This window comes from Cricetulus griseus, chromosome 3 (genome assembly GCF_003668045.3).
Source record: "Cricetulus griseus strain 17A/GY chromosome 3, alternate assembly CriGri-PICRH-1.0, whole genome shotgun sequence".
In the NCBI taxonomy this organism is placed as follows: Eukaryota; Metazoa; Chordata; class Mammalia; order Rodentia; family Cricetidae; genus Cricetulus; species Cricetulus griseus.
Window position 1 is genome coordinate 115,251,211 of NC_048596.1, and position 22,395 is coordinate 115,273,605.

General features: G+C 47.0%; 1 protein-coding gene across 1 annotated transcript in view; it reads right to left on the reverse strand.

The window, feature by feature from the left end:
• LOC100756612 (ADAMTS-like protein 3) overlaps nucleotides 1–4,001 on the reverse strand; it is a 297,381-nt gene extending 293,380 nt beyond the window's left edge. The window contains exons 1-2 of the mRNA XM_035441640.1: nucleotides 3,885–4,001; nucleotides 3,127–3,228 (exon numbers count right to left, since the gene is read on the reverse strand). Coding sequence (XP_035297531.1) covers nucleotides 3,127–3,228; nucleotides 3,885–4,001 — 219 coding nt within the window. The remainder of the gene's footprint in view (nucleotides 1–3,126; nucleotides 3,229–3,884) is intronic.
• Nucleotides 4,002–22,395: the final 18,394 nt, after the last annotated feature.

A 22,395-nucleotide genomic window follows, 5' to 3' on the forward strand; every position in this document is an offset into this window, starting at 1 on the left:
AGGTTTCCAGCATCCTTAGCTCCTGGCTGCATTACTCTTCCAGTTTTCTTGGTGGTGTCTCCTACTCTTCTGCCTTTGCTTCATCCTGGGTCCCACTTACAACCCCAACCTCAACATCTTTTCCTGCATGTCAAAGTCTCTTTTTGTCATATGAGGAGCATTGATGGGTTCTGGGAACAAGGCCATGGACATATCTGGGAGCCATTATTCAGCCTACCACTCTTCCCAGGGGTTTCCATACCTTAGACCCAGTGGTTCCTTCAATACTATAATGGTCAAAACAATAGGAGCTTGGAGGGGTAGGGGAACAACTGTTGTCTTCACTAGGAAAATAAGGTCCTAAGGAAAGGCCCAAAGCAACAGCAAGCTTCCAGGGCCTAATAGATAGGAGGGGACAGGGTTTCCTACTGCTTGAGTGAGAGGAACCTTCAGCTTCACCAGGTCAAGCCCTGTGCCTATCACAGTAACTTAGAACCAGCAATTGTAAGAGTTCATATTTTCCATGATTTAATAAGGAGAATCTCATTTTTATTAATTAGCTGAAATACCCTAGACAGACAGCTGAAATGCCCTTATAGCTCAGCCTCACACATCTGTGGTCTTCCACCAACTACCTTGTAGCCTACACGAGGCAAAGGGAGCTAGACTGAGGAACACCAGGGACATTAAACCCAATCCCAACATTAAAATCCTAACGCAGGTAGACAACTTCTTACAAAGCTCATATGAGCCTGGGGGAAATACCAGAGACAGCCCTGTCCACTTCTGCAAGAATCTCCTTTAAGAAGATTAGCCCCTACCTAGAATAGTTTGCACCGTCTCTCCTTGGCTCACATCTCTTGAGCGCCCCCTGCAGCTCCATAGCTGAATATGCAGGCACAATGCTAATCTCAAACCTTGAAGAAGCAGCCACAACTAGAGTTCACATTCATTGCCCACATCCTTGCTTCCATTTCACAATGCATTGCCTCCTGAAAACAACTCTATGAGGTGGGCACTGTTTTGAGCTCCTCTCTACAAATGTAGGGACAGATGTGATGAACAGACGAGTGATCCAATCATACATACAGTGGCGGTGCTGGGATTCCAGCAGTGGGTGGCATGGATGGCTGAGACTGCTGCCCAGGAATCAGGAATCATATGTTATTCCCTTCAATCAGTGCTACACTGATGCATGGAAACAGCACTGCCACAGGCACACAGATATGGGGAAATTCAAAGAGGTCGCTGAGTGATTCAAGCTGGGCAAATGCTTCCTTGGAACAGAAGGCAGCAGACAGGACTCAAAGCACAGAGAGATGGTATACAGGACATATTTGGGAGCCATTAAGCACAAAGGGAAACACTCTGTCTTGGAGGCTCAGTTCCACATGACCAGGAAAGAATATCCCTGAAGCTCTTGTATTCTATTTTAGATCCTATGATGATGTGGAAAAGTAAACCTTCTTGCTTTTACAACAACACTGCACCATGCTGTCCAGAGAAACCCTAAACCATGCCCCTCAAAACTGTAACTTTGTTTTTTTAAGATTTATTTTATTTTAAATTATATGTAGCCCTGTTTATATGGGGTGTGTGTGTGTGTGTGTGTGTGTGTGTGTGTGTGTGTGTGTGTGTGTGTGTGCATTACTGCAGTTGCTCATGGAGACCAGAAGAGGGCGTCAGATCCTCAGAAGCTGGCGGTTACCCCAGGTTCTGAACTCAGTTCTCTGTAAGGGCAGCAGAGTTCTTAACCACTGAACTCTCCATTCTCTTAGCCTTTGTTCTAACAAAATATATCCATTTAAAATATGATTTCAGAGGAGCACTGTTAAATGGGATAAAGGGAATGATGGCCCTCACTAACCAGTTGTGTGTGAGCCACAGAATTGATGGAGTACTGAAAAGGGATTAAAGGCAGTAAATCCAAGAGAATACAGCAAGACACAGGGGCCTCTGCTTCATTTACTCAGAGTATAGATTTTCAGCCATGCCTGCATGCTTGTTTAACAGACTTAAGCCCTTAAGTACTAGGCTGTCTGCTAAGACCATGAGGGTGCACAGACCACAGCCAGAAGTGAAATCCTCAGGGAAGTGTTGTCTTGTTCTAAGTCACATAAGACATTGCATGGGATTAGCAGCCACCCTCAGGACACGGTATTAACTGAAATGTTCCCTACATTTTTAGGTCAGGGCCCACACACTTCTTGGCGGAATCCTGCTGCAAACATATTTGTCTGGATTTCACTTTGTTATAAACCAAAGGGATGTCGAAGAAATTTGGATGTCCCAGCTATCTTGAAATGTAAGAGACCCAGCGATTCTGGGCTTGCATTCCTACTTAACAATGACAAGCTGGAGTCAAGCAGGGACTGTTCTTAGTGGAGGGAAATCGAGTTCCACTTTTCGCCATCTTTACCACTCCCTACTGTCTCTTTGGCAATGCCAGCAGCTATCCTTTGAGTTTGCACAGTAGACAAATAACTATGCAATCCATGAGCTCAGCTTGTCAGGCTGGGTGAACAACAAAGAGTCTAGAGTAGTGTTTCTCAACCTGTGGATTATGATGACCCTTTGGGGGTTGAACAACCCTTTCACAGGGGTCAACTAAAACCATCAGAAAACACAGATATTTACATTATGATTCATAACAGTAGCAAAATTACAGTTATGAAGCAGCAATGAAAATAATTTTATGATGGGGATCACCACTTAGGATCTGTATTAAAGGGTTGCAGCATTGGGAAGGTTGAGAACTGGTGGTCTAGAGAGAGAGGACTGCAAAATAGTGTGGTGTGTTAACTTAGTGGCTAAGTTAACTCACTTAGTGGCTAAGCTAGCACAGAAGTCAGACTCTTCCTGACCTCTAACATTTAGCCTCTCCTGGGCTCACGCAGACAGGTACTGTAGTCAGAAAAGATAGGGTCCACCCAAGCCCCAAGTCACAAGTGGTGCACGTGTCCACAGTGGTATCAAGTTCCTGGTCTTTGAATTATCCTTACAGAGAAACCAACCATGACACCATCTGCACGAGATTCTCTGGTACAGCATTAAAACTGATCCTATTAACATCTTACATGATCTTGAATAACACCGCTATGCAAAGACAGGCATGCCCCGAGTTCTTAGTCCCCCCCTTTCTATTACCTGCAGAAGACCAGGGAACACAAAGATCATCCATCTCAGCAGCCACCAGGATCCTGTCCAGGAAGCCATGGGATCCGATATCCTAGGAGCCTCCCTCACAGCCTACAAAAAAAGGAAAAAAGAAAAAAGAAAAGACCTAGTTTCCAACCAGCTCTGGCTCCAGAGACAGAGTCTGCAAGCTAAGAAACCAATCGAAGGGCAGGGACCCTGAAAGCCAGGCAGTGTCTCGGAAAGGTTTGTGTTGGCCCAGAATGGGATTGCCTGCTGAAGAATAGAGGCAATAAGGGGCTCCCTTTAGGATGAGTCCACCAAGACTGGGGAGGGGACAGGAACCTCTCCCCCACCCCTAGTCAGCAACTCATACTTCTAGCACTCCAGAGGTCGAGACACCCCTGTACCAGACACCTCCCAGCCTGTTTGTCAGCACCAGGGTGTGGCTTCTGGCGTTGTCCAGGGAAGCCAGCCTATGGCCAAGGGTTAGGGCACCTGCCAGCTTTGACTCCTTGAGGCAAAATGAGTCTAAAGCCAACTAACCTAAACAAGCGAGGGAAGGAACCTGCCTAAGGTCACACAGCAAAACGGTGAGTCTAGGATTAGAACGCAGATCAGATAGTTTGAGGCATTTCTCACTAGACACACAGGACCTGCATCTAAAAGCGTTCTGGGGGGCTCAGTCCACAGAGTGTAGTCTCTCAAAGGTGAGGAAGAGCTAAGTCCAGGAGGGCTTCTCTTCTCCCAGTGTTTTCCTGTCAATTTACAGGGAACTGAGTTTGAGAGGAGACTGGAAAAGCCGAGGTCACACTCGACTCCCACTTCGCCTCGCGGGCGCCTTGGCGGAGTCGGTGTCCGGGGGCGGGTCGGTGGCTTCTCTCCATCTGGAGAAAGCATTAAGGCCTGGCTTAATGTGATCCGCAAATGTGCTGCTGTTTCCGACCTGAGGCGGCAACTATGGGACGAAGGGAGGCGGCCAGGGCTGGGCCCCGGGACCACGCGCCCCTCTCGGCTGGCTCACATACTCCAACTCCCGCCACCCTCACGCCTCCTTTCCCTGGCGTGCGTCTCGCCTGGGTCCTCTGCGCTCCTGGAGTGCGAGCCTCAGTAGCCAACCCTCCGGACCTTCGAACGCTGCAATCAACCCGCAGTCCGCTGACCCTGCAGGGTGTCCCCATCATCGAGAGCGACCCTTGCTCGCAGAGGACCTGGGAAGGTTCTTCCCAACATTCCGGAACCTGGTAGCGTGCGCCTACCCGGAGCTATGTCCAATAGGATAGTGCTCACGTTGTGAAGCCCAGCGGCCAGTGTAGGAACCTTTTTGCCAGTGGCGTTCCCATCAATTTGCCCAGCCTTACCATCCTGGGAGAGACCTGTCCCTGGATCTCCGCGGGTGTCCCTGCTCCCAACCCAGAGTCGCAGCAGCGTCTGTAGGTGCCGCAGGGATGCGCGCTGCGGAGACGGAGACCAGCAGCGCCAACTCGGTGACACCTCCTGCGAGCGCGGGATCCCGACGGTCCCCGATGCCGGCCTCCAGCCCGCGCCTCCGCCAAAGTTAAATGGGGCTGGGACGCGGCCGCCCCGCCTGTCCCGCCCCTCCGGGCGCGCGGAGCGCAGGGCTGGCCCGGGCCCAGAGGCGGAGGGCGCGCGCCGCCACCTGCGCCGTCTGTCCCGCAAGCGCGCGCCGCGCGCCGGGACCGGTCCGTCCGTGCCCGCTCCTCGTCCTCCGCTCGAACCCGGGGATGCTGGGGAGGCGAGGACAAGCAGGGCAGCGGGACGCAGCTGGGCGGCTCGGAGCACGCGGAGCCGTGGCGGCCACGGGAAGACTCGGCTGGAACGCTTCTCCGCCCGCTTCCTGGAAGCCACTCCTCGCCCTGGGCCTGCAGCCAGGCCTGGTGCCAGGAGCCCCGGCTGCCGCCGCCGCCGGCAGCGCGCTGGGGAGAGGCAGACGCCGCGGGCCAACCGAGCCAGCCGGGCCACTGCGAAGATGCCATCCCCTCCCACCTCCACCGCCTGGCCCCAGCGCTGGGTCTGCTAGGTCGTTGCCCAGAGTCTCTGGCTCGTGCTTGGAGTCTTAGGAGATTGACCAAGACCTACCAGCAGCCCCTTCAGTCCAAGGACTTTTGGCTTCAGGGAACAGTGGGTATCCCAGCAGGGACACTTAAACCTGATACCTCAAGTCCCGAGTATGAAACAGGTTTGGGTAACCCTGAACTCCAGACCTGTAAGAAAATAAATTCAGCACTAGAGCTGGGTTTGGAATGGAGGTGTCCAGTCGGGAATGGATGCGGGATGAGGGTGCGCTGAGCACTTCTGAAGGGAAGAAAAGTCAGGGAAGAGATACAAGGGCCTTGGCTTCATCCCAGCAACAGGAGCCAGGGACCAGGGTGTTCCTTTTAAGGTCTGCAGTGCTCTGCGGCCACCCTTGAGTGATGCTACTTTGCCAAGAGGTTTGTGTGTAGCCAGCCATCTCAAGAGCAGTAGTTCCTAGCATTACCCCAATTCCTGGGGGAATAACTTGCCCACAGTGATCAGAGAGGCCAGGTCTGGAACTCTCTCGGGAACTTCTCTAGGGAGTCTGAACCATTTGCATCCTAAGTTGCTCTGCCTGCCTGCTGGACTGCTGCTTCCAGACTCTTATAGCATTACCAAGGGTTCCCCCTGCCTGTCTTCTTCACCATTTCTTTCCTTCCCCAGTCAGATGGCCTCCTTTGACCATTCACTCCAGGAAGGGAAATAGCTGGAATCCTAGGGAAAATGAGCAGATGGCAGTTGGGAAGATTCGGAAGGAACCAAGAAAAGGGGGCAGAGCTAGACTGACTAACTCATCCACAGACAACTGTCTCTGTTCATCTCAGTTTAGCTCTGGAAAGTGGTGCAAACTGCATTTATGAATAGTGGGCTATTACTGTGGTGGGTAATACAGGATTAGGTTCCCGTGAGCCTCTGTCACGTTTTGTCAGCCAGTTGGCACACTGCCTTATTTTGTATACATTTCTGTGTAAAGACACCTTGTTTAACACATGTTCATTCATTCACATTGACCTCAAGGCACCTCTACCTGTAACTCACCTGACAAGCGCTTCTTTCTAGCTGTTCACCTGAACATCACAGCCTCTTGGTCCTTAGGAACACATAGACAGCACTGTATCCAGGGGTGCCTTTGAAAGACCCCCGGAGGCTCAGGCCCCCAGGATATCGGTCCAGGACAGTGACGACCACAATCACGGGGCAGAGTCAAAAGCTTGATGCAAACAGCACGAGGCTTTATTGTAGCTGTTTAATGAGCTAACCCCATATTAGCTTGGGCCTTCCATTCATCCTCCATGGCAGATGGCTAGGAAAGACAGCTTGAAGAGTCTGTATAGAGATCTTATAGGGCAGCGTAAGGGGAGTGTCTAGGGGTACACATAGGCTCAGGATTGGTGTGCCTCCAGGCTTGGAGGGTTTGCCCTGTGTTGATTGGTCAACTGGTTGTTATGGCCCATAGGCCCTCCCAGGGTGATTGCTATACCTGCGTGTCATTGCTGTGCACTTGTCCGTAAAGCACACCCAGAGCCGTAAAGCATAGCATCACCTGTAGGGAGCCGTCCCTGCATTCTCCATTACAAGATGGCGCCTGCATCCGGCAGGCACCAAATGTAAACAAGATTATTGCGCAGGCGCTGGGTAAATTTCCATTCCTTGATCTCTGCCTATTCCGTGGCGTCATATGGCCGGATGAGCTACAGCCAATCATAGGGTGACACGTCCCAGGCGGCGGCTGCCAGCCTTTATTAGGGGACGGGATTCTTGGCTCAGGGTCTCCGCTCTGGTAAGCTTATGCTCTCCTCTCAAGACGCATTAAAGCTTTCCTGCAGAAGGATCCGAGTGTCCTGCGTATGATTTCTTGCTGGCGAGAAATACAGAGCATGCGCGGGACATATGGTGCCGAAACCCGGGAACATGTGAACATTTCCAGCACCTCGGAGACCCCTCTAACGAGGCGGATTCAGAACTGCAGGGTGGTAAATTCGGAGAGGTATGATTTTTCTGGACTTTGGCTTGGGAATGTTGCTATTGTGGGAGGTTAATATAGAGGCTTCTATGCTTTTACTAGGAGCTATTTTGACTTTTCTCACTGTTGTAGCAATCTTAAAGAAGTCCAGAATTATATATCAGAAACCGAATATGGTGAGAGATGGGGCGCGCCTAACAATAAAATATAAGAAAAAAGGACCTCCCGGGATGTCTAGTGACAAGGGAGTGAATAATTTGTTAAGAGAAACAGCAATAAATAAGAAAAAAGGACCTCCTGGAATGTCTACTGACAAGGGAGTAAATAATTTGTTAGATGATTCTGTAAATAAGTTTAAAGCTTTAAATCTTGATAGCTCTGATGACTCTAAAAGCTCAAGAGATAAAGTTTTAGAGGAAACAGCTCAGCTAGGTAAAAAAGAAACAAAAATGGAGGGAGAGAAAATAGGAGATAGATATCGGCTGCCAAAAATGCCAGCGGGTGTGCTTCCATCAGCACCCCCACTATTTGGTACCGACTCCTTTTTACCATCAAAGGAGCGGAAAAAATTACAGATGGCTTTCCCAGTCTTTGACAGGGGAAAAGGCCGCGCATGTTATTCGCTCAAGTAATTTATGTATGCTTGTTTTAAAATGTTCTATTTCCTGGTACGGCCATTTTGTAGCTGGTCACATGACTAACGGTAGCCATTTTGCTAAAGTTAAAAAAAGGATACTTAGACCGCCATCTTAACTAAAGGTTACCGCATGGAAATTAGAGGTACCATCTTAGAAACAAGTTTTTCAGTTAAGATTTAAAATGTTAATGCTTCTATATATTACAGAAAGACCTTAAGGAAATTTAAATTTCTTTTTAAAACCAGTTTTCAAATGTTTGATTTTATTAATGTTTATACTTAAAGAGCTTCAATTTAAAATTTTTAAACAAAGCCTGACAATGTAAAGTTCTTGTTTTGTAAAAGATACTAATCTATTATGTTGGTAGCACACACCTTTAAGCTCAGGGTGTTGGTGACACACGCCTTTAAGTTTTGGGCATTGGCGGCATACGCCTTTAATCCCAGCACTCGGGAGTATCTTTATGAGTTCAAGGCCTGCCTGGTCCGACAGATCAAATTCCAGGATAGGCTCCAAAGTCACAAAAAAAACCCTGCCTCAAAAAAAAGTTAAGCTACTGTTTAAGGAAGTTCAGCTGTATTACAAAAATAAGACTTTACCTAGCCACCTGTGTGCTTCTTAAAAACAGATAATGGGCCGGCTTATACCTCTCAAAAGTTCCAGCACTTCTACAGACAGATAAAAATTACCCATCTAACTGGCCTACCTTATACAAGGCATTGTGGAACGTGCCCATCACACACTTAAGTCTTATTTAATCAAACAAAAGGAGGGAATGGGAGCATCCTTACCCTCGGTGCCAAGAGTTGCAATATCCATGGCACTCTTTACCCTTAATTTTCTAAACACCGACGCTCAGGGCCATACAGCGGCCAAGCGTCATACCTCAGAGGAGATGGTAAAATGGAAAGATGTCTTAACTGGTCTTTGGAGAGGCCCGGATCCTATTCTCATAAGATCCAGGGGAGCGATATGTGTTTTTCCACAGGATGAAGAGAATCCCCTGTGGATCCCGAAAAGACTCACCCGAAGAGCCCCTTTGGACCCTCAAAAGTCGGAACTCCACCCTCTCCCCGGGAGTTGAGAGCCGCTATTATCCAGATTAACTCCTGTCCTTGACGGAGGGACTGTCATCATGGATTGCTTCAGCTGTCTCCTATTTTAAGGAAATGGGTGGAGGTGGGATTGTTTGGTGCAGCCGTTTGCTGCGGATTGATGTTGCTTCTCTGGCTGGTCTGTAGGCTCAGGGCTCAAACTAAGAGAGACAAGGTGGTTATCGCCCAAGCGCTTGTAGCTTTGGAACAAGGGGCTTCCACTGATATTTGGCTAACTATGCTTAAGCAATAGGCCGCTGGCCAGACAGCTCTTGCACACCCGGAGCCTAGGCTCATTGCACAGGGTAGAGTGCCTGGCTTGAGCAGCCCATGAGGGATGTCGAGCAAGGCATCGCACAGAGAGTTGCCCAATATGCAGGCTTCTCTGGGAGGCATGTTGTCCTGCATAAGGGTTGCCTGCCCTAGTCTCCCTTTCCCAGAAAAACGGCAGAGGACAGGTCGAGAGCGCTTCGGGTCAAGCTAACAGCCTGATGGCGACTCTTGTACACAGTCTTAATATTTGATTGGGAAGGTACAACCTCTGCCTCTATCCCTCAACATTTGGGTGACCTATTTGCTTGTAAAAATATAAAGCCTTATCATTAATTAATAAAAAAAGGGGGATCTGTAGGGAGCCGTCCCTGCATTCTCCATTACAAGATGGCGCCTGCATCCGGCAGGCACCAAATGTAAACAAGATTATTGCGCAGGCGCTGGGTAAATTTCCATTCCTTGATCTCTGCCTATTCCGTGGCGTCATATGGCCGGATGAGCTACAGCCAATCATAGGGTGACACGTCCCAGGCGGCGGCTGCCAGCCTTTATTAGGGGACGGGATTCTTGGCTCAGGGTCTCCGCTCTGGTAAGCTTATGCTCTCCTCTCAAGACGCATTAAAGCTTTCCTGCAGAAGGATCCGAGTGTCCTGCGTATGAGTCTTATTTAATCAAACAAAAGGAGGGAATGGGAGCATCCTTACCCTCGGTGCCAAGAGTTGCAATATCCATGGCACTGTTTACCCTTAATTTTCTAAACACCGACGCTCAGGGCCATACAAGCGGCCAAGCGTCATACCTCAGAACCTAAAAGGTCTAAGGAGATGGTAAAATAGAAAGATGTCTTAACTGGTCTTTGGAGAGGCCCGGATCCTATTCTCATAAGATCCAGGGGAGCGATATTGTGTTTTCTCACAGGATGAAGAAAATCCCCTATGGATCCCGGAAAGACTCAACCTAAAGAGCCTCTTCGGACCTTCAAAAGTCGGAACTCCACCCTTCCCCCGGGAGTTAAGAGCCGCTATTGTTATCCAGATTAACTCCTGTCCTTGGCGGAGAGATTGTCACTGCTTAAGAGGTGGGGGTGGGATTGTTTGGTGCAGCCGTTTGCTGCGGATTGATGTTGCTTCTCTGGCTGGTCTGTAAGCTCAGGGCTCAAACTAAGAGAGACAAGGTGGTTATCGCCCAAGCGCTTGTAGCTTTGGAACAAGGAAACAATAGGCCGCTGGCCAGACAGCTCTTGCACACCCGGAGCCTAGGCTCATTGCACAGGGTAGAGTGCCTGGCTTGAGCAGCCCATGAGGGATGTCGAGCAAGACATCGCACAGAGAGTTGCACAATATGCAGGCTTCTCTGGGAGGCATGTTGTCCTGCATAAGGGTTGCCTGCCCTAGTCTCCCTTTCCCAGAAAAACGGCAGAGGACAGGTCGAGAGTGCTTCGGGTCAAGCTAACAGCCTAGTTGCGACTCCCGTACACAGTCTTAATGTTTGATTTTGGGAAGGTTCAACCTCTGCCTCTATCCCTCAACATATGGGTGACCTATTTGCTTGTAAAAATATAAAGCCTTATCATTAATTAATAAAAAAAGGGGGATCTGTAGGGAGCCGTCCCTGCATTCTCCATTACAAGATGGCGCCTGCATCTGGCAGGCACCGAATGTAAACAAGATTATTGCGCAGGCGCTGGGTAAATTTCCATTCCTTGATCTCTGCCTATTCCGTGGCTCATATGGCCTGAGGAGCTGCAGCCAATCATAGGGGTGACACATCCCAGGCGGGGCTGCCAGCCTTTATTAGGGGACGGGATTCTTGGCTCGGGGTCTCCGCTCTGGTAAGCTTATGCTCTCCTCTCAAGACGCATTAAAGCTTTCCTGCAGAAGGATCCGAGTGTCCTGCGTATGATTTCTTGCTGGCGAGAAATACAGAGCATGCGCGGGACAATCACCAGTTAACTTCTGATTGGTTCCTTGCCACGAGGCAGGCATCTGACCTCCTAGTAACCAAGGCAAGGTCAGGCAAGCATGCATTAGGCTGTTATGGCTGCTGAAATGGGGAGCTGGTCCCTTCACCTGAAAACAATGAAATAACAACAAAATGTTGCAAAGAGGGGTTTGTTGTTGTTGTTTGTTTGTTTGTTTGTCTGTTTGTTTGTTCATTTTTGGTTTTTCAGGACAGGGTTTCTCTGTAGGTTTGGAGACTGTCCTGGAACTCACTCTGTAGATCAAGCTGGCCTCACACTCACAGAGATCCACCTGCCTCTGCCTCCTAAGTGCTGGGATTAAAGGCGTACACTACCACTACCCGACTTGCAAAGTGGACTTTCAGGATAGCTGCTTACATAGTAAGAACTGAACCAGACACAAGAAGAAATAGCATAGGCTTGTAGGACCTTAGAGGTGAAGATGCACACCTTTCAAAATGGATTCAAAATGTTCACTGGTCTTCAGATGACTTTGGAAATGCTATGTGCATTGATTATAGGGTAACAGGTGATGAATTTTTAAAAAATTAGACATTGCAGATGAGAAGGATCCATGATGTGCACATCTATGTCAGTGAATCAGTAGAGGAACATTTCAGAACATCTATGACACATCATGTGGTAGTGTGAATGAGAATGGCCAACACAGGATCATATATTTGAGTCCTTAGTCCCCAGGTGATAAGTGGTTTGAGAAGGATGAGGAGGTGTGGCCATGTTGGAGGAAGTATGTCACTGGGAGTGAGCTTTGAGGTTTCAATAGCCCTGCTATAGCCAGTCACTTTCTGCCTGCTGCCTACAGAGCAGGATGTAAATCTCTCAGCTACTACCTCAGTGCCATGCCTGCCTGCCACTGCCATACTCCTTAGTGTGATGATAAAACACTAACACTCTGAAACTGTAAGCCAGCCCCCAATTAAATGCTTTCTTTATAAGAGTTGTCTTGGTTATTGTCAGGACCCATAGAAGTGGCTCCACTCCATTTTTGACTTACAGTCAGGGAGTTCAAGCCCATTATTGCTCCTTCAAGGTTAAATCCACAGCATGTTTGGTCTTAGATGTGTCTCACCTTGACAACAGGATATTTGGTTTAGGGTGTGGTTACTTGATGTTTGGGGTATTGAGAAGGTAATTTTGCTTGCTTGTTCTTTCTATCTTGGTCAGGAAGTCTTTTGCTTCTCTCCCCCCGCCCCATTTTGATTAGGGTGTCGGGGCCTGAATATGAATATATTTCAGATACAGACCTCAAACTCAATTCCAGGAGCTTGAATCTCCCATTGTCTTTTAGATGTCAGCTGGTTACCTCTGGATGGCCTGGCCAAGGTGAAGAATGTCTCCTAGTTTGTATAACAATAGACCTAGGCCCTGGGTGGACCTACACCTATCCTGAGGGCTAGTGAAACGTGCCTGGTACCAGAAGGCTGGTGCCCTTGTGGAATGTCTGAGGGCTTGAGTACGTTCTTGAAGACTATCTTGAGGGCTAAAGGAAATATTTGATATCAGCTCTATACATAATAATAGATATCTTCTGCCAGTACTCCCACTTTTGGAAAGCTATTTAAGGGGGTGCTTGAATAAACCGTGGTTTCCAGTACTGACTGAGAGCCCTCCTGAGAAGACAAGATGTCTCTGTCTCGTCCTTAAGACCATTGGGTAGCTAGGACTTCTCTCATTCCACACTCCCCCACTCAGGGTCCGACCCAGGGCTGTTCGGCTGGTTCCAATTGCAGCCCCAAAGACATCAATCTGGAATAGATGGCCTCTGTAGTATGGGACTGATACAGGCCAGACCCCAGCATTGGTGTATATAAAAGCTTTGAGTAATAAACTTGGGGCTGATACTGGTATTCCCTGGGTGCCTTCCTGACTTTATCTCTGTCTCTTGTCTAATTCTTTCCTCAGTCCACACTCCTTCCAAGCAGGGACTGGACTAGCTGGCAGGATGGGACAGATGGACCCTCAGTGTGGGTCACAACAGGTCATGATGTCTCTGCACAGCAATTCACCAGGATCTGGTCTAGGCATTTAACAGGTATGACTAATTCAGCCACCAGGACAACTTATTGAGTGGTATATTGGTCTGACATAAAACACTTAAGAGGAGATTTCTTTTGGCTCACAATTTCAAAGGTGTCAGTTTATTGTGGCAGAGCAGACATGGTGGAACAGAGAGCAGTTCACATCTTGGTGGCCAAAAAACAGAGAAAAGGAAAGGGACCTGAGGCCTGCTAAATGGTCTTCAAAGTTACAGCCTCAGTAACCTACCTCCTCCAAAGTTTCAACCACCTACCAAAATAGCACCATGGGCTGAGCAGCAAGCACCTGGCCCACAAGCCTGCCGGGAGCATTTCACATTCGAACGTAAATGTTTTCATTCCTGTTTTACAAATGAGACACCAGAAGCAGCACGATTTAAACACCATATGTTCTCAGTAACTAGACTGATTTCTCAAATCATTCACATTCTAAAACTGGCCTTCAAGTATCATGGAATCAATTGGAACACTCACATGAATATTCAAGAAGAAATGGAGAATTCAAAGAACTATTATGTTTATGCCTTGGCAGCTGCATCAAGCTCAAGTCCCTGTGTGTGCAACAGAGGAAAAGCCCTGAGGATGCTGCCTCTGGGGCTGGGACATTGCTGGGAATGTTTAAGTGGCTCTGCTCTTAGGTATTAATGTCCCCACAGAACTTCCTGTCTCATTTCCCTTGGGTGCTTTTGATTCCTGAGCCAGCCCCCAAGGAATGCCTCATACTGTAAACTGGAGCCAGTACAGTCTTTATTTCTTCAGGTTCCATCTAGAGTCAGGCTATCCCTACAAAGAGTTGGCTGAGGGAAAAAATCAGAAAAGGAAATGCCACCCACCCTCTTATGGAAGTTCTGCCACCCCAATAATTCTGGCATGTTGAGCCAGCTCATATAGGTGACGCAGGGGTTATAAAGGGCAGATTCTACCTATGGGTTATCTGTACCTCAGAGATGTCCCAGTGTGACAGTTAATCTCAATGGTCAACTTGAATGGATTCAAAACCACCGAGGACATTATAAAGCACATGTCTGGCATCATGTTTCCAGATGTTTAGATCCGTCCTGATGGGTCTGACCTAAGGTGTTGGGAGCTGCAAAGTACCGCACCCAAAAGATGGTGCCGGTTTCCGCCTTCCGCCAGCCGGACGGCGAGTGCTCTCTGTGGTAAACAACTCCTAATTTGGTAAAGGTCATGTAGCATCTTAATTCTGCTTGGAGACAACCTATCCTGGCGCACCACGTAGAGTTAGGTGATTGGTAGATGTAGACTATATCAGACCCCGTCTTCCTCTACCCGGGGCAGCCATTTCACTGTAAAGCAAGGTTCCCAAATAAAACCGTGTGAAGAAGATTCCTCGGTGTTGTGTCGTTCTTGCTGGTCAAGGGTGGACGCGACACTAAGGAATGAATTGGTCCCTTAATAGAGGGAGACTAGGGTGTTGAAAGGTAGGGGGTGGACCTATTTAGAGGACATAAGCTACTGGGGGGGGGAGGCATGTCTTTAGAGGCTCTGGTTTCCTATGGACCCTTTCTGTATTCCCTTTTCTTTGCTTCCTGACTGCTGTAGTGTGGACTGCTCTGTTTTCTTATACCCTTCCCACATGACAGAGTGACACTTCTGAGACTATGAGTTAGACTAACTCTCTTCTTCTCTTGTCCCTAATATCTGGTCACAGCTACATAAAAGGAATTAATGTGTCCAAGTCCTATACTTGGCCATTCACTACCACTCTGCTCTACTCTGCCCATGTGCAGATGGCGCTTTCCCTCAGTCACCACTCCACCCTCTCAGCCTTCACATCATCCTCTCTGAGGCATGGCCCAAGTGTTTGAGGATGCCATTGTCAAAGGCATGGGACAGTGGATATTGGAGAGTGGGAAGGACAGAGATTAGGTAACCCCGAGAGTGTTGGGATGACCGTTGAGAGTACTGCTCACCTGATCCATCACTGGAGTCTAGGCCAGGCCTCCTCTTCTAGCTCTGGGCTTACCTTCCCCTGAGAAGTCACACTACCTAGGGACAAAGGGGGTGCATGCATGCTGACTCCCCAAGAGATCTGGGAAATCAAGTTGTGCTTCCTGTTAAGATGTGCCTTCTTAGCTTCCTGGTTTCTGGCACCTGTCCCAGGGTCTGTGCCTGCCTGCAGGAGCTTCATACATTCCTACTCCTCCTGTTCAGGCAGGTTATGAAATCTTTAAGTGCTGCAGATATGAAGTATCACTGGAGCTGGGCAGGTTTAGAGCATCATCATACTTCTCCCTCTTGCTTTGCTTCCTGCCTGCTGATAAAATTTGAGCAGCAGGCAGCTTCCCGTTCCTGCCACCATGCCATGCCTTCCCAGCCTCTGTAGGGTCTATTCTCCTGGAACTGTAAGCCAAAACGAACTCTGTATTAGTTGCTTTGGGGCTTGGTGTTTTATCACAGCAACAGAAAAGTGACTAATCCTGAAGCCCAGATACTTACTAGACATGAAGATGCAGGGTTGGATCATTTGTCTGCTGGGTTTGAGGCTTGACTTATATTCTGTGCCACCGTATTGGAAGTTTGTAATGCCTTTTTATTTTATGGGGTGGGGGATCACAGTTAAGACACTTTGGACTTTGGAACTGTGTTGAGATTATTAAAGACTGGGAACTTTTGGAGTTATACTAAATGTATTTTCATCATGAAATGGTCATGGGTCTACAGGGGCCAAGGGGCTGAATGTGGTGGTTTAAATGATGAACATAGGCTCGTGTATCAGGGCATGCAGTCCGCAGTTGGTGGTGCTGTTTGGGGGATGTTATGAAACTTAGGAGGTATATCCTTGTTACAGAAAGCACATCATGGGGTAGAGGGTTGGCTGACTTGAGGATTTATAACTAAAAGGTTTCCATACCCCAATTGATATATTATTTATGATTTATTAAAGCTTGCCTGAGGTTTCAGAAAGCAAAGTCAGCCTCAAGCTATGGAGATCAGGCAGTGGTGATACACACCTTTAGTCCCAGGACTCAGGATTAATAGATAGATCTCTGTTAGTTCAAGGCCACACTGACTACACAAAATTGATCCAGTCCTAAAAGAAACAGCTCACACAAAGGTGATCTCAGCACTTGGGATCACACACTTTTAATCCCAGCACTAGGAAGGTGGAGACAGGGGTGATATGCCTGGGTGTAGAAGGGGGAGGAGGCAGGAGGCCTTTTGCCTCTGAGGATTCATGGAGACAGGATTGCCATTTCAGCTGGGTAGAGGTAAGATCTACTGGCTTGGCTGCTTGGCTTCTCTGAAATTCAGCTTGAAGCTTGAACCCCAATAAATGTCTCTGGGTCTTTTCTTTATCATGCTACACCCAATATAAAGCCTCTCCACCAACGCAGTAATGCAGTAATCCAAATCAAGCTGAATGAAGAATTGAAAGTCAAGGTTTAATGAGTAAAACACTTCTGGATAATTTTTAGGGCCTCCAGAAAGGAGACAGGGAGAAGAGATCAAAAGTCTCTGGGAAGCAGGTGTGGTCTTCAGCAGCTCAGGTGAGGAGCTGCCTCTTGGAGGGCTTTTTTGAAAGGGGGCAGGGTTTGGAGAGAGAGGGGGGCTGACTGGGGTGGAGCTTCCACCTAAACAATAACTTCAAGCCACCTTGCCTTCTCTCCTCTCTCTCTCTCTCTCTCTCTCTCTCTCTCTCTCTCTCTCTCTCTCTCTCTCTCCCTTCCTGCCTCTCTTCTCTCTCTCCCTCCACCCTCTCTCTCTCCCTCCCTTTCCCTCTCTCTCCCTCCCTTTCCCTCCTGTCTCTCTGTCTGTGTGTCTGTCTGTCTGTCTGTCTGTCTGTCTGTCTGTCTAATTCCTGAGTGTACACACAGCTGTGACCACCCAGATTCCTGCTCTTGCAGCCATGCCATGCCTTCCCCACTGTTATGGACCCTATCCCCCCCCCCCCGTTGGAACAGTAGACTGAAATAAACCCTCTCTATTTTGCTTTTGGTAATGGAGTTCATCACAGCAGCAGAGAAGTTCCACTTGGTGAAAGGGTCTGCAGCCATCAGCACACCCTGGCTCTTGGCTTTACCCTCTGCCTGCACTTCGATCCCATGGAGTTCCTCAGTGGTCCTAATGGCACCGAGTACATAATTTTGAGTAAGGAGTATAGGACTTCGGGCGGCTGCAGCACAGGAAGTATGAGAACATCAAAACCTTTGTCAAGAAAGTGAGGGAGATGATGGATGGAGTTCCAAGTCTTCAAGGTAGGACAAGGAAGACTAGAGTCCCATAATGTCTTCTGAAGGATGAAACTAGATCTGGTAACTCTTCCAAGGCCAGCAGAGTCTACAAGCCACACCCTCAAAGGTTGACTGCTGCCGGCTTCTGGGGCTGGCCTGGCTCAGAGGTGTTTGCACCTCACACCTTGAAAATCCTATGCATGTATAATAGGTCCTCAGAAACTCTGGACAAACACAGATGCCTTGCAGAGTGTCTTCATCAGCACCTTAGAACTCCCACCCTGTCCCTTCCCCTAGGGTGCACAAGATCACCTACCACAAGAAGTCCTGGTCAGGAAATGCAGTGCTAGTCCAACCTGGGCTACCAATCAGGAGATTCGAGGCAAGTCATTTCACTATCTGAAGATGAATCTTCCAAGTCCACAAGTTAGAAAGTTGCAGTACTTCCTGTGTACACTGTGGTGTGTTTCCTCACTTTTCTTTTGGACTATAATACTCATTGGGATGGTTTGGGTGTGATTTGTTGCCCAATGGTTCAGATGTTGATAGCCTGGTCCTCAGTATGGAAGTATGAATGGAAGTGCTTACGTCATTGAGCACTACCCTCAGAAGGGTCTAAGGTATTTCTCTTGGGACCTGATCAAGGCAGGGTTTAAATGAGTTCACCAGACCCAAAATGAATGATAAATAGGTGTTTATTAAGGAAGGACTTACACAGATAAGAGTAAATAACTGCTGCAGTCTCCCTGCTCCAGGAGATAATCGTCTCTGTTCTTCCGATGCTCTCTGCAACCCAAAAGACAGAGAGCCAGCCCCTCCTCTACCTTATAATGGGTCATATCTTCACCTGAAACCATGCCCAAAAGGTGTGGCCACCACTACAAGTTCACTGGCAGGGCAAGATGCCACTACAACCTGATTTAGGTCTTAAAAGAAATTTGTTATGAGAGCAAGTCCATAACACTGTATTCTCTCCTCCTTCCTTACTGGGTACCTAACCCCTGTGGCTATTTGGATTGTAGCTCATGCGTCAAAAGCTCTAAAGCCAACATCCACATATAAGAGAACACATACAATTTTTTTCTTTTTAGGTATGGGTTACCTCACTCAGGATGATCTTTTTTTTTTTCCTAGCTCCATCCATTTACCAGAGAATTTCATATTTTTTCTTAACTGAATAATATCCCATTGTGTAATGGTACCATGTTTTCATTATCATTAGTTGATTGACATCTAGGCTGTTTCCTGGTTCTGGCTATTATGAAAAGAGCAGCAATGAACATGGATGAACAAGAATCTCTGTAGTAGGATGTAGAGTCGCTGGATTTTAAGGTAGATCTATTTCCAGCTTCCTGGGGAACTGCCACACTGATTTCCATAGTAGCTGTACCAATTTGTACTCCCACCACCAGTGAATAATTGTTCTCCTTCACCCACATCCTCACCAGCATAAGCTGGCATTCATTTTATTAATCTTGGTCATTCTGCCTGCTATAAGATGAAATTTCAAAGTAGTTTTAATTTGCATTTCCCCAATGGCTAAGAATGTTGAACACAAGTGTTTCTCAGCCATCTGCATTTCATCTTTTGAGAACTCTCTACTTAATTCTGTGCCCCATTTTTAATTGGGTTATTTGTTTGCTTGATGTTGGCTTTTTTAGTTCTTTATATATTCTAGGTACTAAACCTCTATGAGATGTAAAATTGGTGAAAATTATTTTCCCATTCTGAAGTATGCTGCTTTGCCAGAATGAGCTATAACCATAACTCAGTACCTCACTCATCCTTGCTTCTTCTCATAGGAGATGGGAATGAACAGAGGCCCACGAATGAAACAATGTTTAGGGAATGAGAGACTTTGGAGCACTCAGCCCTAGATGGGATGATTTTATCAAAGTTCTCCCCTTAAATCTCAGAGACTTATGCAGAGGAGGAGGCATGAAGACTATAAGAGACAAACATGATGGTTGACTTCCAGGAAACAGTGTCTTCCAGACATAACAGGACTGATACACATGAACTCACAGAGACTGTCACAGCACGCAGAACACCTGCACAAGTTCAAGCCAGACAGGGTCTCAGCACTGAGAGGGTGAAATGGACATGGGATCCCACCTGTAACCAAGAGACTATTTGTAATTGCTACCCACTAGCAAAGAAAAATGAGTTTCCTCAAATGGAGTGCCTCTGTGTGTATCAACAACACTCCAGGGCAGGTCCCACTCCAGGAATAGTTGGGGAAAACAACAAACAAAAGCAAAAAGAAACAAACCATGTGTTTTGTGTACTTTTTGTTTTGAATTTTTCTTTACTAATCTTTTTACTTCTTTTTAAAGAGAGAGAACAACCATCATTCCCCCCCCCAAAAAAAAACCCCAAACCAGGCCAGGCAGTGATGGCACATGCCTTTAATTCTAGCACTTGGGAGGCAGAGACAGGCAAATCTCTGAGTTTGAGGCCAGCCTGGTCTAGAAAGTGAGTTCCAGGACAGCCAGGGCTACACAGAGAAACCCTGTCTCAAAAAAAAAAAAAAAAAAAAAAAAAAAAAAAAAAAAAAAAAAAAACAAAACAAAACAAAACAGAGAGAGAGACAGAGAGAACATAAAGTTGGGTAAGTAGCCAGGTGGAGATGATCTGAGAGGAGTTAGAGGAGAGAAACATGATCAAAATATATTTTGTGAAATTTTTTTTCATTAAAGAAGGAGCCAAGCCTAATTGTTGTCTTTAGCTTCCTGACTGGCAGTAGATTTCTCATTCCCACACAAGCCCCCTCTGTGGGAATGGACTCACCATGAGGCTTGGAGCTGAGCTGATGTCAGGGGTAAGCTCTTGAGCCTGGAAAACTATGGTCTACACGAATCTCCTTTCCTTATAAAGCTATGCATCCTCAGGAGTTTCATTGTGGTGATGAAATGAACTTAAGCAGCTCTCTAATCTAGAGCTTAAGTCCAGGAAGGGAGCCCTATCACAGCCAGAGCAAGAACAGGAACAGCATCCAACCAGCACACATATCTAAGTATCACACATCAGCAAGCATGAGTCTTGCTCAACATTACCCATGCTTTGCCCTTGGTGCCAATGAGTTTCTTCAACTGATTTTTCCAGAACAAATTTGAAGCTGTGAATTAAGAAGGGGTAAGAGGTCCAAGGAGGCATACTGACCACATAAAGTAAGACTAAAAGGAAATTTAAACCACTTTATTATAATTCAATCACCACACTGTAGCCTGAAAGAAACACTAAGGCATTGCGTAGTGCTGTGTTCATGACTTCAGATCATCCAGGAGCATATGTGAGTGTTCAGTTCTATCCAGAAATATATGGAGGTAAATGCTACACTTTACAAAAGTATTTGCTTACAAAGGGTTACATTTAAGGAAAGGACAACAAAATCCAAGTTGTGTACAGAAAGAGATACAATATAAGCGATAAGGATTGCTATGCTGCTCCTGCTCTCCGGGGGCCACAGGCTGGCACCTCACATTGTTCTAAAACGCACATTGCTTTATACTGGAGAATATACAGATACAGTGAAAAAATTTTTTTTCAGTAAGACCATGTACTTTGCTTAAAATATTACTTTCCCCAAGAAAATGAATTATTTATTCATCTTAATTATTTCATTCTTCAATGTTTGCTTTCTAACAAAAATTCTGTCTGGAATATCATCCCTGACAACTCAGGAATACCTACAAATGATTAACTTGAAGGAAAAGAGCAGAGTGTAAAACATGAAATTGCTCTAATACCCTACACTGCTGAACACTTACTGGTTATTTTTCTTACACATCACCAAGTGTCAATAAACAAAGGCATCTTCCCTGACCCTGTGTCCCCTTCACTGGCTGTGCACCACTAGACAGGGCGTGTGTTTAACCTCACTTTTCCCTTCCAGGCCCCTCACTTGCTCAATGAAGCAGTATTTGCATTGGAAGCACTGCAAAGGACTAGTTGAAAGGCCCTCCCCCCAAAATAAGCTCAATAAAAAGCATTTCTGTTTTGAGTTTTGCAGAGCACATTAACTTTGGGGAAACTTTGTTAGCCAATTAAGCATTTCCCTTTTTACACAGAAATGTTGTGTGATGTTGGGCAGTGGTGCATGCCTTTAATCCCAGCACTGGGGGTGGAGGGGAGCAGAGGCAGAAGCAGGTGCATCTCTGTGAGTTCCAGGCCAGCCTGGTCTCCAGAGAGACTGCCAGGACAGACTCCAAAGCTACACAGAGAAACCCTGTCTCAAAAAATCAAAAAAAAAAGAAAGAAAAAGAACGGAGGGAATAAAAGAAAGGAGAGAAAGAAAGAAAGAAAGAAAGGAAGGAAGGAAGGAAGGAAGGAAGGAAGGAAGAAAGGAAGAAAGAAAAGAAAGGTTGTGTGGATGATGTTAGTATTCAGGAATCTGTACTGGCCTGTCCCTGGGGTTCACCCTCAGCTGCAGCCACTAAGAGCACCACCTGTGCATATTCACTATGTTTCCTTTTAAAAGGGCCCTGTCCACCACCTCCCATCCTCCTCTTTCATTCTCTCCCTCTCTGTTTCTGTTCTCTCTCTCTCTCTCTCTCTCTCTCTCTCTCTCTCTCTCTTCTCTCTTCCCCTCTCTCTCTCTCTCTCTGCCACTCTTTCCTTCTCCTGATGCTCCAGTCTCTGGAAGCTGGTCTCCCCCTTCCTCTTTCCCCTTTTTATCATCCATTTCCCTAATAATAATTAAAAAAAACCTCCACTTGAACTCTGTAGCATGGCATCTTTCTCTCTTGTGCCCCTCTTTAAAAAAATTTATGACAGATGAGGGTGATGAGTCAGTTTCTTTCAGACCCCAGATTCTGCACCTAGTCAGCTTTAAGAAGGATCCAGTCAGTGCAATGCAGCAGTAGGCAGTAGACATTGACTGGCAGTCTAACTCCTACCCGAGCTCCATGAGGACTTAGAAACACAGTGGCCATGTGTGTTGGGCAGAAGCAAATGAGATAAATACACCTAGAGGTGAAAAAAAAAAAAAACGAAACTATGAATGCATAAGGCAGTAACAAATTCAGTCTTGGGGCAATTAGAGGGATGTTTTTTGTTTTGTT